Source organism: Zootoca vivipara, chromosome 1 (assembly GCF_965207765.1).
Source record: "Zootoca vivipara chromosome 1, rZooViv2.hap1.1, whole genome shotgun sequence".
In the NCBI taxonomy this organism is placed as follows: Eukaryota; Metazoa; Chordata; class Lepidosauria; order Squamata; family Lacertidae; genus Zootoca; species Zootoca vivipara.
Genome location: NC_142582.1, coordinates 83185101 through 83203476, shown reverse-complemented (window position 1 = coordinate 83203476; position 18376 = coordinate 83185101). Strand labels below are relative to the sequence as shown.

At 43.3% G+C, this 18376-nt stretch overlaps 1 protein-coding gene across 3 annotated transcripts in view; it reads right to left on the bottom strand.

The window, feature by feature from the left end:
- Positions 1 to 16299, bottom strand: part of EXT2 (exostosin glycosyltransferase 2) — an 87569-nt gene extending 71270 nt beyond the window's left edge. The window contains exons 1-5 of one of the 3 annotated variants that reach the window (XM_088669113.1): positions 14894 to 15098; positions 14781 to 14804; positions 9969 to 10534; positions 9504 to 9593; positions 1670 to 1786 (exon numbers count right to left, since the gene is read on the bottom strand). In XM_088669113.1, coding sequence (XP_088525239.1) covers positions 1670 to 1786; positions 9504 to 9593; positions 9969 to 10504 — 743 coding nt within the window. In that variant the 5' untranslated portion in view covers positions 10505 to 10534; positions 14781 to 14804; positions 14894 to 15098. Of the gene's footprint in view, positions 1 to 1669; positions 1787 to 9503; positions 9594 to 9968; positions 10535 to 14780; positions 14805 to 14871; positions 15099 to 16179 lie in introns of those variants that run through there. The other 2 variants (XM_035115986.3, XM_035115977.3) reach the window with 2 other exon arrangements.
- Positions 16300 to 18376: the final 2077 nt, after the last annotated feature.

Genomic DNA, 18376 nt, shown 5'->3' with positions numbered 1-18376 from the left:
TAAAGTGGTTGGAGTATCAGACTATGTGACCTGGGAGACTAGGGTTCAAATCTCCACTCTCAGGGGATTTGAACCCACTATGACCTTGGATGAGTCATAGTCACTTAGCCTAACCTGCCTCAAAGAGCTGTTGCAGGGTTAAAATGGGAAGGGTAGGATTTTGTATGGCACCTTGAGCTGCCTGGATAAAAGGTGGGATATAAATGCAGTAATTAAATGTTCATCTGACTTCAATTATTTTTGAGTTCTGGAGGCCACTAAGGATGTTCAGCACTTGTTTGTTTTTGGCAGGGTGTGTGTTGCATTTCTCTTAATTTACAAATATATAAATATTTTCCTACATACTTGGGGAGTCTCCTGATATTTTTTTCTGGGGGGAGGTTTCCCAACAGATATGGCAAAGATAGGCACAATGATTTACTGTGCACTGTTTTGCTTTCTTGAAAAGTACATTAGCTGTTTTCTTTTTTTATTTTCAAGTTAGTGTCCTGCAGACAAGACTGCAAGAATATGTGCCATTTCCCATTCACTGAAATTATTGGCCCAGATTCAACTAACCTGGGATAGTTCAACTAATGAGGCTTTCTCTTGTTTCCCTCTCTCCCCACGCCTCCCCCAAATCTGCTCTGGAGGGTCGGGACCACCTCCAGAAGAAGCCTGCAGGGGGATGAAAGATCATTCTGTCTGATAAGTGGAAATGCTTGCGTTGAAGAAATGATCAGAAAAGCGTAATGTTGAATTCCTCCCTTTGTAACTGACTTTTCTCCGGAAGTGACACTGTCACATTTGTCAAAAAATGTTTGTGAGAGAGAAACAATGCCTATGATTCAGTACTCTCAATGTCTATCTTACTTCAGCAAAAGATCGCTGAAGATAGGTTAAGAAAGAGTGTTTATGTAAGTCACTTAACTGAAGCTGAAAGGAGTAAACATTATTGTATAAGTACCATGGAAAGCCCAAACACCCACTAAATTGTAAAGTAATTTTCAGTTCCCATTTGCTCTGGTTCCTGACCCAAATACATGGTTTTCTGCTCCAAGGCTTCTGTCTAATCTTCACTGCAGTTCTACTCCAGTGGATTCAGCAAGGAAAGCAAGACAGTGAAAATTAGGCACTCTTATTTTGGAGGTTTGAAATTGCCAAATACTACTAGGGTGGTGAAGGCAGCAGAGTCCAGGGACACATAACAAGAGAGACAAACCCTTTTCAGAAACAGATGATCCCAAAAGCAAGTCACATGTTTTAGCCTGTGATGGTGGCCAAGCCTGGAGCAGCGGAAACCACTTTCACATTGATAAATTTCCCTCCCTCCCCAACTTTTAGGTGTTAACTTTTGTTAGTTAAAGCAAATGTCAGAGGTTCCCAGGGAAAGCATCCATTATTGCTCAGGAAACCTTGATAAGTGTAAATAGAACTTGGGCTTTCTATAGCACTTATGAGATGATCTGCTGACAGATAACACACAGCCATATTTCAGCTTCATAGCTCTCAACAATTGCAAGAGCAGTTATATGACCAGCTTCAACCCCACCCCCCACCCCCCCGGGATCATGCATGTTTTTGGTTTTCTGGACTGAATTTCTTAGCAACTCAGATGCAGCTGGCATTATATGACATTGTTAGCAAGAAGACAAAATATCCTGCATTCTCCCACACATCTTCAGCTTACCCCAGCCCTTTATTTGGCAGTTCCACCTCTGCAGACAGTGGACTATAAACAGGGATGCTGACATCATAGCCTTGCCGGTAGGTCCACGTAGAAAAACCTCCTCCTGCCAACAGAGCTCTGAGGAGAAAAGGAAAAAGATAAGCTACAGCTACATTCCCCCCCCCTCCCACCGCAACAACCTAACACCTAATCAAAAGATTTATACAGTGGTACCTCGGTTTAAGTACACAATTGGTTCCAGAAGTCTGTACTTAACCTGAAGCGTACTTAATTTGAAGCCAACTTTCCCACTGAAAGTAATGGAAAGTGGATTAATCCGTTCCAGACGGGTCTGCGCAGTACTTAAACTGAAAATACTCAAACCGAAGCATACTTAAACCGAGGTATGACTGTAATAGAAAATCAGAGAGGTAGAGGAAAATGGCAAGCTCTCTCTGTAGTTTTAGAAACATTTTGATTCAAAAACAATATATGTAATGAGTTCAGATATCTGAAGATCCTACATAGGCATTCTAGGTAACTGTTCAAATAACATAAGCCCAGCTTGATTTGCTGGATCAGACCACTGTCCCATTTAGTCCAGCATCCTGTTCTCAGAGTCGCTGATCAGATGCCTAAGAGAAGCTTGCAAGCAGACCCTGAGTTCAACAGCACTCTCCCCACTTGTAATTCCCAGAAAATCCCACAGCTGTGGTAGAACATAGCCACCCTGGCTAGGAAACACTATTCTATCCACCTTTAAGGTGCTCTAGATGATTTTTAAATGGAAAGGTGGTACAGTATACATTTTTGAAATACATTGATAAATATTAAGTGCCAGGTGCTCTCAGCCTGCCATTCCCAGAAAGTAGCCTATGACCTGATGTGATGCAAAGCTCATCTTTAATACCCTGAATCTAGTATACACATCTAGATTGAAAGAAGACTGCATCTCTTGGAACATGTTACTGTCAATGTAGTATTAATCTGGGTCATGCACTGTTTTACAACAGGAGGGAACCCAAACATCATTTCCCCTCTCGTTACAGACAACTGTATGCCTAAGCATCAAATTCTAGGGGGGGGGGCTGACTTTGCTGTATTACTCTTAAAATTGCAGATAATACATCAGAAATAAAATTATCTCTCAAATACTGTTTTGTCTCTGTACAGTTTTTGAGAAGCGGGAACTTTTATTTCTTTATATATGTAGTTATGGCACATCACACCCTAAAACAACTCAGATTACAGTCCTTTAAGAAACATCACTGAAATAGTAAACAGGCCTTTATTTCAGGGGTGGGGAATCAGATCCAGTGAGCAGGTCCGATTTTACAGGTAGGTGTCTCCTCCTGTAAACCTCTTTATGTCATATGATGTTAGGTTATTTGAACTTCAAAGGAACAATCAAGAACACACACTCAGTCCATCCTTAGTAGAACTGCAAAGGAAGAATCTTCAAGATCCCACTCAAAGTAGGGCTTGCCTTAAACAGTGAATTTAAATTCAAGTTACCTTTCAAACAAGGGTCTTTCCCAACCCTACCTGGAGACTGAACCTGGGACCTAGTGTATGCAAAGCATATATTCCATCACTGAGCTATAGCACTTCCCTATGGGGAAAGCGAGTTTCACATTGCAGGAAAATTAGCATACTTTTTTATTTTATTTTTTAATCACTTCAGGTCCTGGAGATTAGATGAACATAACCCATAACTTCAAGTATGTGCAAAAAACCCCTGAATTTATTATTTCCAGACACTAAAATGAACAGAGCCAGACATACTACTTCCAACTAGCATCTCCTTCACTTGGATCTTAAACTTCACTCAGTGAAATAGATACATGCCCATTATAGGCACTGTGCAAGGACCACCGTTGGGCTGTGCAGCTGCTCACTACATACATTTACTATTGAGCTAATTGTGAGCAAATTTCTTCAACTGATCATTCAAGCTGCTGCAACTACTGGTACCTAAGAATATGAAATACTTTGAGCCCAGAGTAGCTCACCTTCAGGATCCAACACAGAATTTTGCATGAAATGTGATGCGCAACCTCCTGTAAATAAGGGTACTTTTAAAAAATAATACTAGCCCTCATGGCTGAGAAGACAAGGAGAAGATTCCAGTGGTCACATGAGCAGAAGGTTCCTTCACCCATTGCAAGAGATGATCCTCCACTCACTTCAGCCCCATATGGCACAGCTGACAATGTTCTGTAGCCCCCTGCTCAACCCCATGGAGAGGCTTTGGGTGGGTACAGGGGCTGCAGGCAGGAGGGACAGCAAGTTCTGTTCTGTGAGTTAGTTGTCTTCCACTTGCAGAGTCATTTAATGCAACCTCTAGTAAAAAGCAGAAGTTCCAGCATTCATGAGGATGGAAATTTGGTGCCTTCTCACCTTTCCTATAGGGACGCGGGTGGCGCTGTGGTCTAAACCACTGAGCCTTGGGCTTGCCAATCAGAAGGTGGGTGGTTCGAATCCCCACGACGGGGTGAGCTCCCGTTGCTCGGTCCCTGCTCCTGCCAACCTAGCAGTTTGAAAGCACGTCAAAGTGCAAGTAGATGAATAGGTACCACTCCGACGGGAAGGTAAACAGAGTTTCTGTGCACTGCTCTGGTTTCGCCAGAAGCAGCTTAGTCATGCTGGCCACATGACCCGGGAAAACTGTCTGCGGACAAACGGCAGCTCCCTTGGCCAGTAAAGCGAGATGAGTGCCGCAACCCCAGAGTTGTTCGTGACTGGACTTAACTGTCAGGGGTCCTTTGCCTCTACCACCTTTCCTATGACCCCATCCCGTCAAGACCACATGCACTCCTTGATCATCTAAACACATTCTACTCAATCAACAAAATGCTCAGGGGGCAGGGGAGGAAACAACAAATATTTGGTTTATATCAGAATAGACAATCTTACATAAGTTATTTTCCATGACTTATTTTGAGCATTAAAAAAAACAACAGAAACAGCTGTTGCTGAACTCTAGAAAGGAGGAACAATTAATGCTACATAACTGCTGCGAACTGCTTTCAAAGTTCCAGAGTTCAATGTCCACTGATTCCAACAAGTGTATTCTAACTAATGTTGGAAATCACCCAAAAGGTGCTGAAAAAATATAATATTTCAAACCTCCTATTAAAAAAATGGAAGCAAACTCAAACATATCAGCTTAGGCTACGTGTGTGTTTACAGCAAGAGACCTAGATGACGGAAGTGTTGAATGAGTTTTAGGTCCTAAAACCAAAGTGATTATTTTGCGTTCTTTTCCATTTATTTTCAGTGACATGCAGCACTGCAGAATGCTGCTGTTATCCTTCAAGCCTCACATTCCCAATTTCACATGAATTCAGAGGTGTTGAACAAGAAAGCAAGAAAAAACTGAATTTGGCTCATGTGTTACTTCTCCTGCACTTTTGCTCCTTGTTTCTCCTTCCTAATTAAGAAATAGTAACCAGATTGTTTTAATTTAGATCCAGTAAGCAATGTTAACCCCACTTCATCAACCTTGAGAACACAGGTGTGCATCTACCTAAGCAAAGCCACAGGGAAACAACACCCTGTTAAGTATTTCAGTTTGGGTGTGCGCTCTGCAGCATAAGAACCAAAATATTAACTCTTAGATTCCTGAAGGCAAGTGGGAAGAAAAAGGAACATGGTGAGGGAAAATTTAAATTCAGCAGCGCTGCTATGTTATAAACCGTGCTTGTTTGGTAAAGGGTTAACGGTACGAAGAGAAAAAACCTGGCAGTTCAGTTGTGACTGAAGCCAGGAAAAGATAATGTGTGGAGGCTCAGTTGGCAGCATGCCAAGAAGCAGCTAGGCTGTTCGTTTCAAAAGAGGTGTTTACATACTTGTAAGGTTTTCCGTTATGACAGCTAACAGCAGAATCTGGCTTTTATATGGGACAGGAGAATTGAAATGGGTCACATTGTGATAGGTCACTCAGTGTACATTCTGTTCAAAATCGCTGGCTGATATCCAGTGTTAGTGAGTGTCTACCCACTGACCCATTTCTATGGGGTTGTTGTTTGTATACCACCCTATACCTACTGGTAAAGTACATAGAGTATAATCCAAAAAGGTTCTGACAGAGAATATAAAGACAGGCACAATATTGTGTGGAGATTTTTAACCAGCCATCAGAAAGTGAAGGGACTTCTAGGCAGAAGTGGGGGAAAGCCAGTCTGCAGAGGAAGACTGGAAGAAGTTCTCCAGGAAGTTACTACAACTCTGGTCAGAAGCTGACGGTTGACTGCAGGAGACATCAGAGAAGAGAACTGTGACATCTTCATGGCCAAGTCCTGGTGTTCAAGTGCCTGACCAGGAGGAAAGTTTCAGAAGAAAACTGAAACCAGGAAGTGACAGCTGAGAGATGCTCTTCTACCCTGTATTGCTTTGGAAAACCCTGACCAGAGAGAAGGCTTCGGGTAGAGTATTTGTGAGTTAACCATAAGAGCAGAAAAGGGAACTGGCTATTAGCTTTGCAAAGGGATGAGAACTAGCGACAACACTTTTAAAGCTCTAGTAACATCTGCTAAAGTAACAGTGGCATATCAACTATTAACAAACCAAGCATTACTGGGGGCACTCTTATGCAGTGGTTCCGCTCCTTTCTTCTGGGCCATGTCTGGAACCCTGGTCTCTCATTTATGGGGTGCCTCAGAGCTCCGGCGTCTCCCCAATGCTTTTCAACATGAAGCCACTGGGAGAGATCATCAGAGGGTTTGGACTGGGTGTTCACTAGTATGTGGAAGATACCCAGTTCTACCTCTTCTTCAAATCATAACCAATGAAGGTCCTGTGTGAGTGTCAGGAGGCAGTTAGAGGATGGAAGGTGGCTAACAGATTGAGGTTGAATCCTGACAAGACAGAAGTACTGTTCGTGGGAGACAGGAGGTGGGCAGGTGTGGAGGATTCCCTGGTCCTGAATGGGGTAACTGTGCCCCTGAAGGACCAGGTGCGCAGCCTGGGAGTCATTTTGGACTCACAGCTGTCCATGGAGGCGCAGGTCAATTCTGTGTCCAGGGCAGCTGTCTATCAGCTCCATCTGGTACACAGGCTGAGACCCTACCTGCCTGCAGACTGTCACGCCGGAGTGCTGCATGCTCTAGTTATCTCCCGCTTGGACTACTGCAAAGGTGGGGCTACATTTGAAGGTGACTTGAAAACTACAACTAATCCAGAATGTGGCAGCTAGACTGGTGACTGGGAGTGGCCACCAGGACTATATAACACTGGTCCTAAAGGTTCTTCATTGGCTCCCAGTGCATTTCCAAGCACAATTCAAAGTGCCCTAAACAGCCTTGCCCCAGTAATATAATAAAATAATAATAATAATAATAATAATAATAATAATAATAATAATAATAATAATAATAAATAATTTATTTATACCCCACCCATCTGAATGGGTTTCCCCAGCCACTCTGGGTGGCTCCCACAAGAATATTAAACAGAATAAAACTTCCCTAAACAGAGCTGCCTTCAGATGTCTTCTAAAATTCAGTATACATGAAGGAGCGTCTCCACCCCCATTGTTCACTGAGGTCTTCCTCCAAGGGTCTTCTGCTGGTTCCCTCACTGCAACAAGCGAAGTTACAGGGAAACAGGCAGAGGGCTTTCTCGGTAGTGGCACTCTCCCTGTGGAACACCCTCCCTTCAGATGTCAAGGAGATAAACAACTACATAACTTTTAGAAGACATCTGAAGACAGCCCTGTATCGGGAAGTTTTTTATGTTTGATGTTTTATTATGTTTCAATATATGCTGTAAGCCACACAGAGTGGCTGGGGTATTGGCATCATCATCATCATTAAAATAACCTGCCTTCAAGTAAATTCCTACTATACTAAATAAGTTTTAATAAATAATAATTTATTAAATTTGTTTAATTTGATGCAAGTCTCTGGGTTTGCTCATCCCATGTCTATACCTTGCTGCCGTATGTAGTAAAAGGTGGCTAAAGAAACAGATTGGAGTTTAAAAGTGGCAGCAAAAAAGTAAATAGGTTAAGCAAAATGTTTTATTTATTTAGCCTATAACGGGAGATAGGGCACAGAATCCTATAAGAGTTTATGAATAAAAATGTGGAACCTTACAACTAGTGATATCAACTATTTAATTATGTTGACTATACCTTGGATTTTTGAAAGAACACACACACATTTACACATTAAGATGGTAAAATAATAATACTTGACTCCCCTCTACTGGCCAGTCACATCATATATACTGCACACAGGAAGGATTCAAGTATTGTGACATAAGATGCTAAAAAACTAAATTACCCACACTAATATATACACAATAATCCTTTTTTTCTGAAAAGTCATACAGAGGAAACAAAAATACTCATTGACTGCTCTCTGTACAGGATCTTCTGGAGTATAACTTTCTATATATACACAAGAATTTGAGTGCAATCCACATTCCACTCAAATCAATGGCAAAACCTCCACATAAAAGATATCCAGATATTAACAGTCAGTAGAGACAAACTGAAGCCCTGTTTCTAAGATTTAAAACTTAGATTTTAAAAAGTTCTTGACTTCAATAGAAGGATATCCTTTGGTTGACTGGAAATCAAGGCCAACTAGCTAAGGCCAGTGTGGTATAGTGGTTAAGAGCGATGGACTCGTAATCTGGTGAACCGGGATCGCGTCTCCGCTCCTCCACATGCAGCTGCTGGGTGACCTTGGGCTAGTCACACTTCTTTGAAGTCTCTCAGCCCCACTCACCTCACAGAGTGTTTGTTGTGGGGGAAGAAGGGAAAGGAGATTGTTAGCCGCTTTGAGACTCCTTAAGGGGAATGAAGGGGGGGGATATCAAGTCCAAACTCTTCTAAATGCCACGTAGAAATAATTCTTTTTAGAAAGCAGTATGTTTATGTTCTCTTAACTTTCAGAAGCACCAAAGTCGACAAAATGGCACAAGGAGGGTAAGTGTTGACAGGGCCAGTCCAAAGCATTGAGTGTGGAGCCACTCGCAGCCAGAGCGGAGTAGTGGTTTAAGTGCTGGGCTAGGATCCAGGAGATCAGCGTTCAAATCCCCACTCAGTGCTGAAGCCCACTAGGTTACTTTGTGCCAGTAACTGCCTCCCAGCCTAATTTACCTCATAGGGCTGTAATGAGGATAAAATGGAGAAGGGGGAAGTGTGTACCCCACATAAGACTCTCAGGGTCATGGATTCGAGCCCCATATTGGGCAAAAGATTCCTGCATTGCAGGGGGTTGGACTAGATGATCCTCCCTTCCACTTCTACAATTCTATGAAATATAAAGAAATTCACACTTTGACTCCCAACAGCTCTGGATCTTGTAGAGACTTGTTCTTAAAAGTCTCAAAGAAACAACAAGAAGTTGCCTATTGAAAGAAGGGCGACAATTTCCCTGTTAAAGCACCTTAGTACGCAGAAACTGCAGGACATAGCTAGCAAATCATGGTTAGAGAGTAGACTTTTCTTGCTCCAATCCCACACAGAGATGCTTGTAGATAAGAAAATAATAAAGTTGTTTATTGTAGCATACACGTAGCTTGGATAGAAAGGTTTCTAGTTCTAGTCCAACTAACTAGTCTAGAGAAGAACAAGGAAGCCATGACTGCTCCTTTGCTTCTCAGAGGACAGTTAAAGATGACCTCTCTCTCATATTGAGGTCCGAGAGAGAAGTGAGAGGAGGAAGTTGTAAATAGGACGCAACCTAAGATGTATCATGCTGAAGAACAAGGAGATGGAGAAGCAAGTTGATAGGTTAAAGGTACAGGGATAGTGTGGGAATGTGGATGTCCCTCACTCAATATGTGTTAACCCCATACAAACCCCTCTGCTTGAAGCTGAGTTGCACCCAGAGTTGCCTACCTGTCTCTTGGAACATCAAGTGCTGTGTTGTAGTCAGGTGGTCCTCCAGGCAACATGTTGAACAAGAGGTGATTTGTCCCATGATTCCAACTGAGAAAGAAAAATGATGGGGAAATGAGACCACCACACATGCTTGAAACCAGAGCTTCAGAGATAAGCACACATCCAAAGCCACTCTATAACAAAACAGCTCTACAAAAAATGCAGGAGCCCAGTGGTCACATATTAGCTATAAATGTCATCATTTGCATGATTTCTGAACCAGGCACTTTCAAATGAGTTGCAATCGGCCTGCTTGATGTTTAAGCCCAAATGAATAATTACCAAACAGTGGGAGAACAGGGTGGTCAATAATTAAGACTGAAAACCAATGCACTCCTCGACTATCTGGTTTCCCCCCTTAGTCACCTTACCCTTGTTTTACTGTTGTAGCTCTAGCATTCACAGTAAGATATGTGTAAGTACCGGGAGAGCTGTGCCAAAGCCTGAGCGGTTTCCTTGATACGGAGCATATTCTGGTTGAGTACGTCAATTGATGGCACGAAGAGACAGGCACGATTGATGTCATCTGTGTAGAAGTCACTGTCGGAGATGGCGGTTAACAGGTCATTGTATTCCCTGGAAATGGTATGACTCACAGGCATGTTGTATTCATCCACATACTTCTTTAGAGAGTAAATATAGACTTTGATCTTATTTTTGGGATTGAAGCCACAGCGGTAGACATCAAAACATGTATGCATCCTGCAGCTGAGATCTCCTCGTTCTGGGATGGCACTGTCTGCTGGAATCTTGACTACAGGCACATCATGAATGCTGCGCTTTTCAACTGTCCAATCATTTGAGGACTCTATGGAGTGTGGCCAGAACTGGAACATGCCTGTAGCAATGAGGCCCAACAGCACAATGGAGAAGAGAGCAATGTAGTAAATGCGGTGTTTAGTCTTCATTCTTGGGATGAGGGCTGGACCCCGAGTGTTATATTTGACTGACGCACACATAATGAAACAAGCCACCTTTCCCACAAGCTTCTGGAAAACAGAATATATGGAAAAACAAAATTTTAAAGGGTATGTTTAATTCATGGCAACCTGGTCAGAAATCCATGTAATTAAAATAAAATAAAAACATTGTGCTCTAGTGGATTTCAACTGTACTGCCAACACACTAGAATATCAGTTAAGATTAAAATGCTGTTGTTGTTTTTCAACAGACCAAACAAGGCAATATCATTGGCATGTACCAATGTGGACTACCTCTCATGGGGTGTGGTGCTCATCTCGCTTTCAGGCTGAGGGAGCCGGCGTTTGTCCACAGACAGTTTTCCAGGTCATGTGGCCAGTATGACTAAACCGCTTCTGGCACAATGGGATACCATGATGAGTGCCAGAGTGCATGGAAACGCTGTTTTACATTCCTGCCACAGTGGTACCTATTTTTCTACTCGTGCTGGTATGCTTTTGAACTGCTAGTTTGGTAGAAGCTGGGACAGAGCAACAGGAGCTCACCCTGTCATGCGGATTTGAACTGCTGACCTTCTGATCAGCAAGTTCAAGAGGCTCAGTGGTTTAGACCACAACGCCACCCAGGTCCCAGTTATACTGCATTAGATGTGAAGGGCACACGTGTATAAAATGAAACATCTGTTTTTAAGTACATACCAGCAATGGTTGTGATCATTTCTCATTCTCATTTATTTCTCATGTATATTTAAAAGGTGAAAGGGCTATTTATATATATCCAAACCCTTCACATCTGATATTGATACGTGAGTATTTTGCACTTCAATACTGACATCAAACCAGAGTACAAAATGTCACATACAAAATACCTCTCAGTTGCACAACTGGCAAAGCAGAACTGAGCAGGCACAGTTAGGACCTGGGAAGAAACATTTTGAGAAACACAACAATAAAAGGATAGTAGGAACAACACAGGTCTTTGTTAAGTACTAGCACCAACTCTGCAGATAGCAGAACAGGTAAATCTGAAATGCCCTGAAGTTTTATTTATATTTCACATGAGAGTTCAGCTTGCTATTTTACAATTTCTAGAAAAAATAAACCCACATCTCTGTAAAGGCATGCACATGTTAAGTTTTCAGTCACATATTCAACTGTATATACTTAACATTTGCCAGAATTTTATTTTTACTTGTAGAATCTTAAGATATTTATTCTCTAAAACTACCATTTTATATAATCATGGCTTGTGGTAGATTAAAGTTGTTTTATTTCACACTGGATGATTTGCAATATAACAGTTTTAAATTAAGAAGTGTTAACACTTTTAATTGTGACTGATTAGTTATTCCCAAGGCAGCATAACTACACCCAGCAAAATACCATTCTATGGCCAACCCCATTCCTGCCTAGAAGGTTGCCAATTTACCACACGCAGAACAGAGATAACAGGAAGATAACAGAGATAACAGTATTGTAGCAACAAGAATGACAGTGGGTATGTATGCTCTTAAACATTTCAACTAGATTGCCTCAGCAAAATAGCGTTCTTAGCTCTCTTTGCTAAATCTATCAGTAATCAGAAGAAATAAGAGTTTATTGGAAATTTACTACTATGCATTTTCTATTCTGCAGGACTACATAATGTGGGGGGATGACCTTTGGGCCTCATATCTGCCTAGTATGGTTTCACTGCTATTTACAGGGAAACGACGTCACAGGCTCTGCTTAGGAATGGAAAAGCAAAGGCTGCTTAACCATTAAGCCTCCCCCTTCCTTCAGCTGTCCATTCAACGTAACCACACCACCCAGTCTGCTTTCCCACCCTTGGAGAAAAAACAGCTTCAAGACAGCAAGGAACAGGAGTAAGCCCCTCCCCTGCTTCTCTTCTGCTCCCTAACATAGTGTCAGAAGTTGCAAACAAAAGCAATACCCACCTATCAATAAAAAAGGTCCCTGGGTAACCAGTAAACATGCATGACATCCCTACTGATAAGCAATTCAATGACTAAAATAGCTAAACCAGAAGTACCTTGACATTCTGGAAAGCATCATATATTAATAAGAATCCTTCCCATTTCTGTTGTTGTTGTTTAGCCATTTAGTCGTGTCCGACTCTTCGTGACCCCATCAACCAGAGCATGCCAGGCACTCCTGTCTTCCACTGCCTCCTGCAGTTTGGTCAAACTCATGTTGGTGGCTTCGAGAACACTGTCCAACCATCTCGTTCTATGTCATCCCCTTCTTCTAGTGTCCTCCATCTTTCCCAACACCAGGGTCTTTTCCAGGGAGTCTTCTCTCCTCATGAGGTGGCCAAAGTATTGGAACCTCAGCTTCATGATCTGATTTCTACACATCTCCTAAAACCAGCTCCTATGGCAGGCATAGGCAAACTCGGCCCTCCAGATGTTTTGGGACTACAACTCCCATCATCCCTAGCTAACAGGAACAGTGGTCAGAGATGATGGAAGTTGTAGTCCCCAAACTTCTGGAGGGCCAAGTTTGCCTATGCCTATCCTATGGGCTTTGGATCTATCTGAAAAAGTTTTCACATTCTACTACCAATAAGCACCAAAACAATCACTTCCACCTCCCTCAAGTTGATCCACATGCTGCAAGCCTTCTTCATTAAGCTTCTTTAACTTATTAAGATGTAACTCCCAGAACCTAGATTACGAAGTTTCAATGTCTAAAACAACACTAACCTTAGTATATATATATATAATATCTTAGCATTTTAATGAAACTAATTGTTTCTTCCCACCAAACAATGGAATATATTGATGCATCACTGAGATCACACATTCATGACAAGTTCTTATGTCGCTGAGGAAAATATTTTTCCATGCCAGGCTACACCACACACAGTCATTCCGTGGAGATACTTAATCATATTTTATAACTGCTACAAAACAAATAATATTAAATAAAGCCTATTATGTTTCCTGCTAAAAAATAATAAACTGCATTTGCATCCTCACGGTCACATTTAGAATTAGATACAACCCAATTAGCATCAGTAGCTTTCTGAGAAAATCAGTAATTTAAAGGAAAGTGAGAGGGTTCTAGAATACATATCCCCGACTAATGCCCAGTCATTTCCGCATTACTTCACAAATGTGTCAAAAACTGGACTGATACTAATCAGGAAAATGGAAGTAAGCTCCTCTGTACCAGTGCAGTAAAACAGAATATGCATTACTGTACTGAAGAACAGTGGCTTTGAAAGCCACTAAAGATCCAAATTAGTAGGAAATGCAAGGTTAAATACTCCTTTATCGACATTTAAAAATGCTTGTGCAGTGTGTACTTCTAACAGGCCATCTGAATAACAGCAGATGGTTAAATATTCTCTGCAGATCCCATGAAAGTGAGGCAAATAGAGCTATCTTCTCTGTGCACATTCACATCTGGACTGGGAATAGTGCCTAGAATTTCCAGCACTGGACAGCTACATTCAGAAGTTAAGGACCTACATATTGGTTTCAAGCCTGGAAGCAGCAGAAAACTAGGCTTACCACTATCACCTTATCCCACACAGTCATTGATGACAGCTGGGGAGCAGAGAAGAGACTGAGTCCCCTGGGAGTAAAAGATTACTTTTGATATGAATCAAGTATGTTAACTGACACTGTTGATCAGGTGTTGGGACACCTAAGTTGGTATGAACACTAGAAGTTGGTATGAACACTGCAGCTTCCTTTTGTATGTGGATATCGAGGCTCCTCTCCTCCTACAAAGGAGGAGAATGCTTTGATGGTGTTTCCTGCTTGGCAGGGGGTTGGACTGGATGCCCCTTGTGGTCTCTTCCAACTCTATGATTCTATGATTCTACAGGTACACCCACAAGCCACTTAGATTCAGTGAATTTCCATCACAGGGGCAGGGGGCAGGACGGACGGACGGACGGACACACACACACGTGTGTCACCAGGCTCCATTTATTCCCATTCTTCTTGTTACTGTGAAAGTAGCACTTAAATCTGACAGAGGCGTGTAGCGATGAGAAAGGAACTGAGAGTAAAAAAAAACCGGACTAAAGAGTGGGTGCTGTGCTGTCAGTGGAACGGACTCCCTCGGCAGTTGGTGAATTCTCCTTCCTTGGAGGCTTATAAGCAGAGGTTAGGTGGCCATCTGTCACGGGTGTGTTAGTTGAGATTCCTGCATTGCAAGGGGTTGGACTCGATTACCCCTGGGGTCCCTTCCAGCTCTACAGTTCTCTGATTCTCTGGCCACAGGTGAGGAGGCAAGGCGTCGCTAGGAAGCCACCTCGAATAGCTCTCACCTGCAGGGCGACTTCGGGGCTCAAAGGAGCGCGATTAGCGGGGCCCCAGCTCGCCTGGACACCCGAAGCCACCCCGAAGCTCAGGGTATCAGAGGGTCCGTCCCCCCCGCATGCCACTCACCCGGTCGCCCGAGAAGGAGGACCCCAGCGCGAACTGGCTTGCCGGCTCTCTTCGCTTCCCCCTCAGTCGCCACGCCGGCTACGCTCCGGGAAGGACCCAGGTCGTCATGGGCGCCCTCCTCACCTCACGGGGCTCCGGCGGAGGGGAAGGAAGAGACCACAAACGGCGTACGCCTCCCACACCCCTCCGCCTCCGCCAGCCGCGGCCGACGCTTCCGGCTTCCGCTCGAGCGGGGCGTCATTTCCGGCGCGACGAAACGCTGCAGGCGGACGGCCGTTCTCTCGCTTCTCCGCGCGGGGAACGACGGTTGGCAGCCCAGCGCTCCTCGGGCTTTTGTTTCCCGGCGCGCATCTGAAGCCAAAGTAAGGCAAGCAGCGGCAAGCCGGTGGCTGAGGTGATCCACCTGCCCTGTGCATGGAGATGGTTCTTAGGCATGGGCTTCTCAGCTAGTCGTCAGGATCGCTGAGATCCTTGTATGTACTGAGCATGTGACCAAGGGCGAATCGTAGACTCGTAGAGTGAGAAGGGACCCGAAGGGGCATCTAGTCAACCCCCTGCAATGCTGGAATAATAATATGTATTTATACCCCGCCCATTTGGCTAGGTTGTCCTAGCCACTGTGGGCGGGTTCCAACACAACAACAACAATAATACAGCAAACATTAATAGTAACTATCTGATCCAATATAAAAAGTCACAATAACTTTAAAATAAACAACTTATATCAAATAAAGCAACATTCAACAATACATCAGAATCTAATAGTAAACAGTAAAATTGTTGTTGTTGTTTAGTCGTGTCCGACTCTTCATGACCCCATGGACCAGAGCACGCCAGGCACTCCTGTCTTCCACTGCCTCCCGCAGTTTGGTCAGACTCATGTTGGTGGCTTTGAGAACACTGTCCAACCATCTCATCCTCTGTCGTCCCCTTCTCCTTGTGGCCTCAGTCTTTCCCATCTTTCCCAACATCAGGGTCTTTTCCAGGGAGTCTTCTCTTCTCATGAGGTGGCCAAAGTATTGGAGCCTCAGCTTCAGGATCTGTCCTTCCAGTGAGCACTCAGGGCTGATTTCCTTAAGAATGGATAGGTTTGATCTTGCAGTCCAGGGGACTCTCAAGAGTCTCCTCCAGCACAGTAAAATTAGACATCAGCAAAAATAATTAAACAGTTTGCCTTTATTACAATAAATAATTACTAATCTATAACCAATAAAAATAACAGCAAATCACAATGTGTAAAATACCCCAAAGATAGAAAACCATGTACCTGTAAAAGGATCAAATTAGAAACAAGAACACACAACTTACTTTTGAAAAAATATTCCTGAACTCCCTTCCCAGCTGCTTCTGCTGTTCTCAACGTCATGGTCTGGGACTGGAGGGCGGGGCAGGGCAGGTGGAAAAGTCATTGCCTGCAGAAAGTCTCCCCCCTCAGTTCTTCCTGTGGAGCAGAGCAAGTCTCACATGGGAGATCATTCTCTGGCATGGATTGGTTTTTTTTAGGGCCAGTCAAAGCGGAAGTTTGTTGCTCAGACACAGCTGTCTAATAGTCCCCCACCCCATGTAGGAGCCTGTGTTTTAATTAGGCTGCCAACCTTTATGGTCCCAGGGGCACACTGGAATTTTGAGAGAATGCCGTGGGCACCTGTTCTACCAAGGGCAGCTGTGCTTTGTGGATTCAGAGACAATAAGCACACTTTCAGGTGAAGACTTACTGGCTTTATTCATAGTTGCAGGTAGGTAGCCGTGTTGGTCTGAGTCGAAACAAAATAAAAAAATTCCTTCAGTAGCACCTTAAAGAACAACTAAGTTTTTATTTTGGTATGAGCTTTCGTGTGCATGCACACTTCATCAGATACTGAAGTGTGCATGCACACGAAAGCTCATACCAAAATAAAAACTTAGTTGGTATTTAAGGTGCTACTGAAAGAATTTTTTTATTTGGCTTTATTCATGTAGAGGAAGAATAAAGCACAGCAAGGCACACAGCCTACAGAACACAATGCACAGGACTAGCCTGCATAAAACGTTTTAAAGTCTAAGGGAAGCCCAGCAAAACTAAATAAAGCTTAAGAGTGCAGGGTAAAGAGTTTAAGCACACTAAGGCATCAGGCTACCAGCCAGGAACCTGCTGCTTTCCCCCCTGTAGTTGTTAAGACTCTTGGACAGCAATGGACATGGCTTCTTATAGCCAGGGTGCAACATCTCTGTTAGCTCTGGTTTCCTTGTTTGAGTGTCAGGGTCTAAGCTGGGTTGGGGAAAGTTCCAGTGAATTGTCTGCCTCTTTCATAGTGTTGCACTGTGGACAAGTTGAATGGGTGTATCAATCATACAGATGTGAGCTATATGTCACTGGCTGTAACATTCCATATGCATTTCTTGGAGAGGGAGTATTAAAGCAGATATCAAGCAATTGCTGTTCTCGTGACCTTGAAACGAAAAGTAGCTGTGTGAGAAATTCTCTCAGCGTATCTGTAACGGATAACCAGTCTTTGATCCTCTCCATTAGTGTATTGCTTCTCATACTTTACCTGCCATGTGACATTCTGCTAGTTACTACTGCATACGTGTTACCTAGAGAGATTCAGAATAATTTGCTTGGTTATTAATAATGAATGAATGAATTAATTAAATTCATATACCACCCTATACCCGCAGATCTCAGTGTGGTTACAACGTAAAATCACAAAATACATAATAAAAACAAAAACAACCCAATAGAATGGTTACAAAGAGAAAGCAATTCCAGGTCCAGGTCTGTTAGGCCTTATGTTGGAGCATTAAAGGCTGATTCCAGACATCAGTCTGACTCTCCATGATAACGGTTCTGTTCCACGTATATGATGGTACAGTCACAAAATGGCTGCCACAAGGGGATGTGGCAGGCTACACAACAGCTGCCACAAGGGTGAACTTGACACAAAATTGGGAATACCAGTATTCCTATATAACAAAGAATCAATTGTTATAGGGTTCAGATTCCCCACTTGGTCATGAAGTTCAGCTTGGCCTTCATCCCCTATAATAGTTTCTGTCTTCATGCGGCTGTTTTTTTTGGTGCCCAGCCACTCTTCAGCATATCTTGTTTGGACTAATGCAAAGGAAGGATAGGCAAAAGGTGGATTGAGACCTAACTAAGAGATGACCCAGGTGGCGCTGTGGTTAAACCACTGAGCCTAGGGCTTGCTGATCAGAAGGTCGGCGGTTCGAATCCCCATGTCGGGGTGAGCTCCCGTTGCTTGGTCCCAGCTCCTGCCAACCTAGCAGTTCGAAAGCACATCAAAATGCAAGTAGATAAATAGGAACCGCTACAGCGGGAAGGTAAACGGCGTTTCCATGTGCTGCTCTGGTTTGCCAGAAGCGGCTTTGTCATGCTGGCCACATGACCTGGAAGCTATATGCCGGCTCCCTCGGCCAATAATGCGAGATGAGCGCGCAACCCCAGAGTTGGTCACGACTGGACCTAATGGTCAGGGGTCCCTTTACCTTTACCTTTAAGAGATCT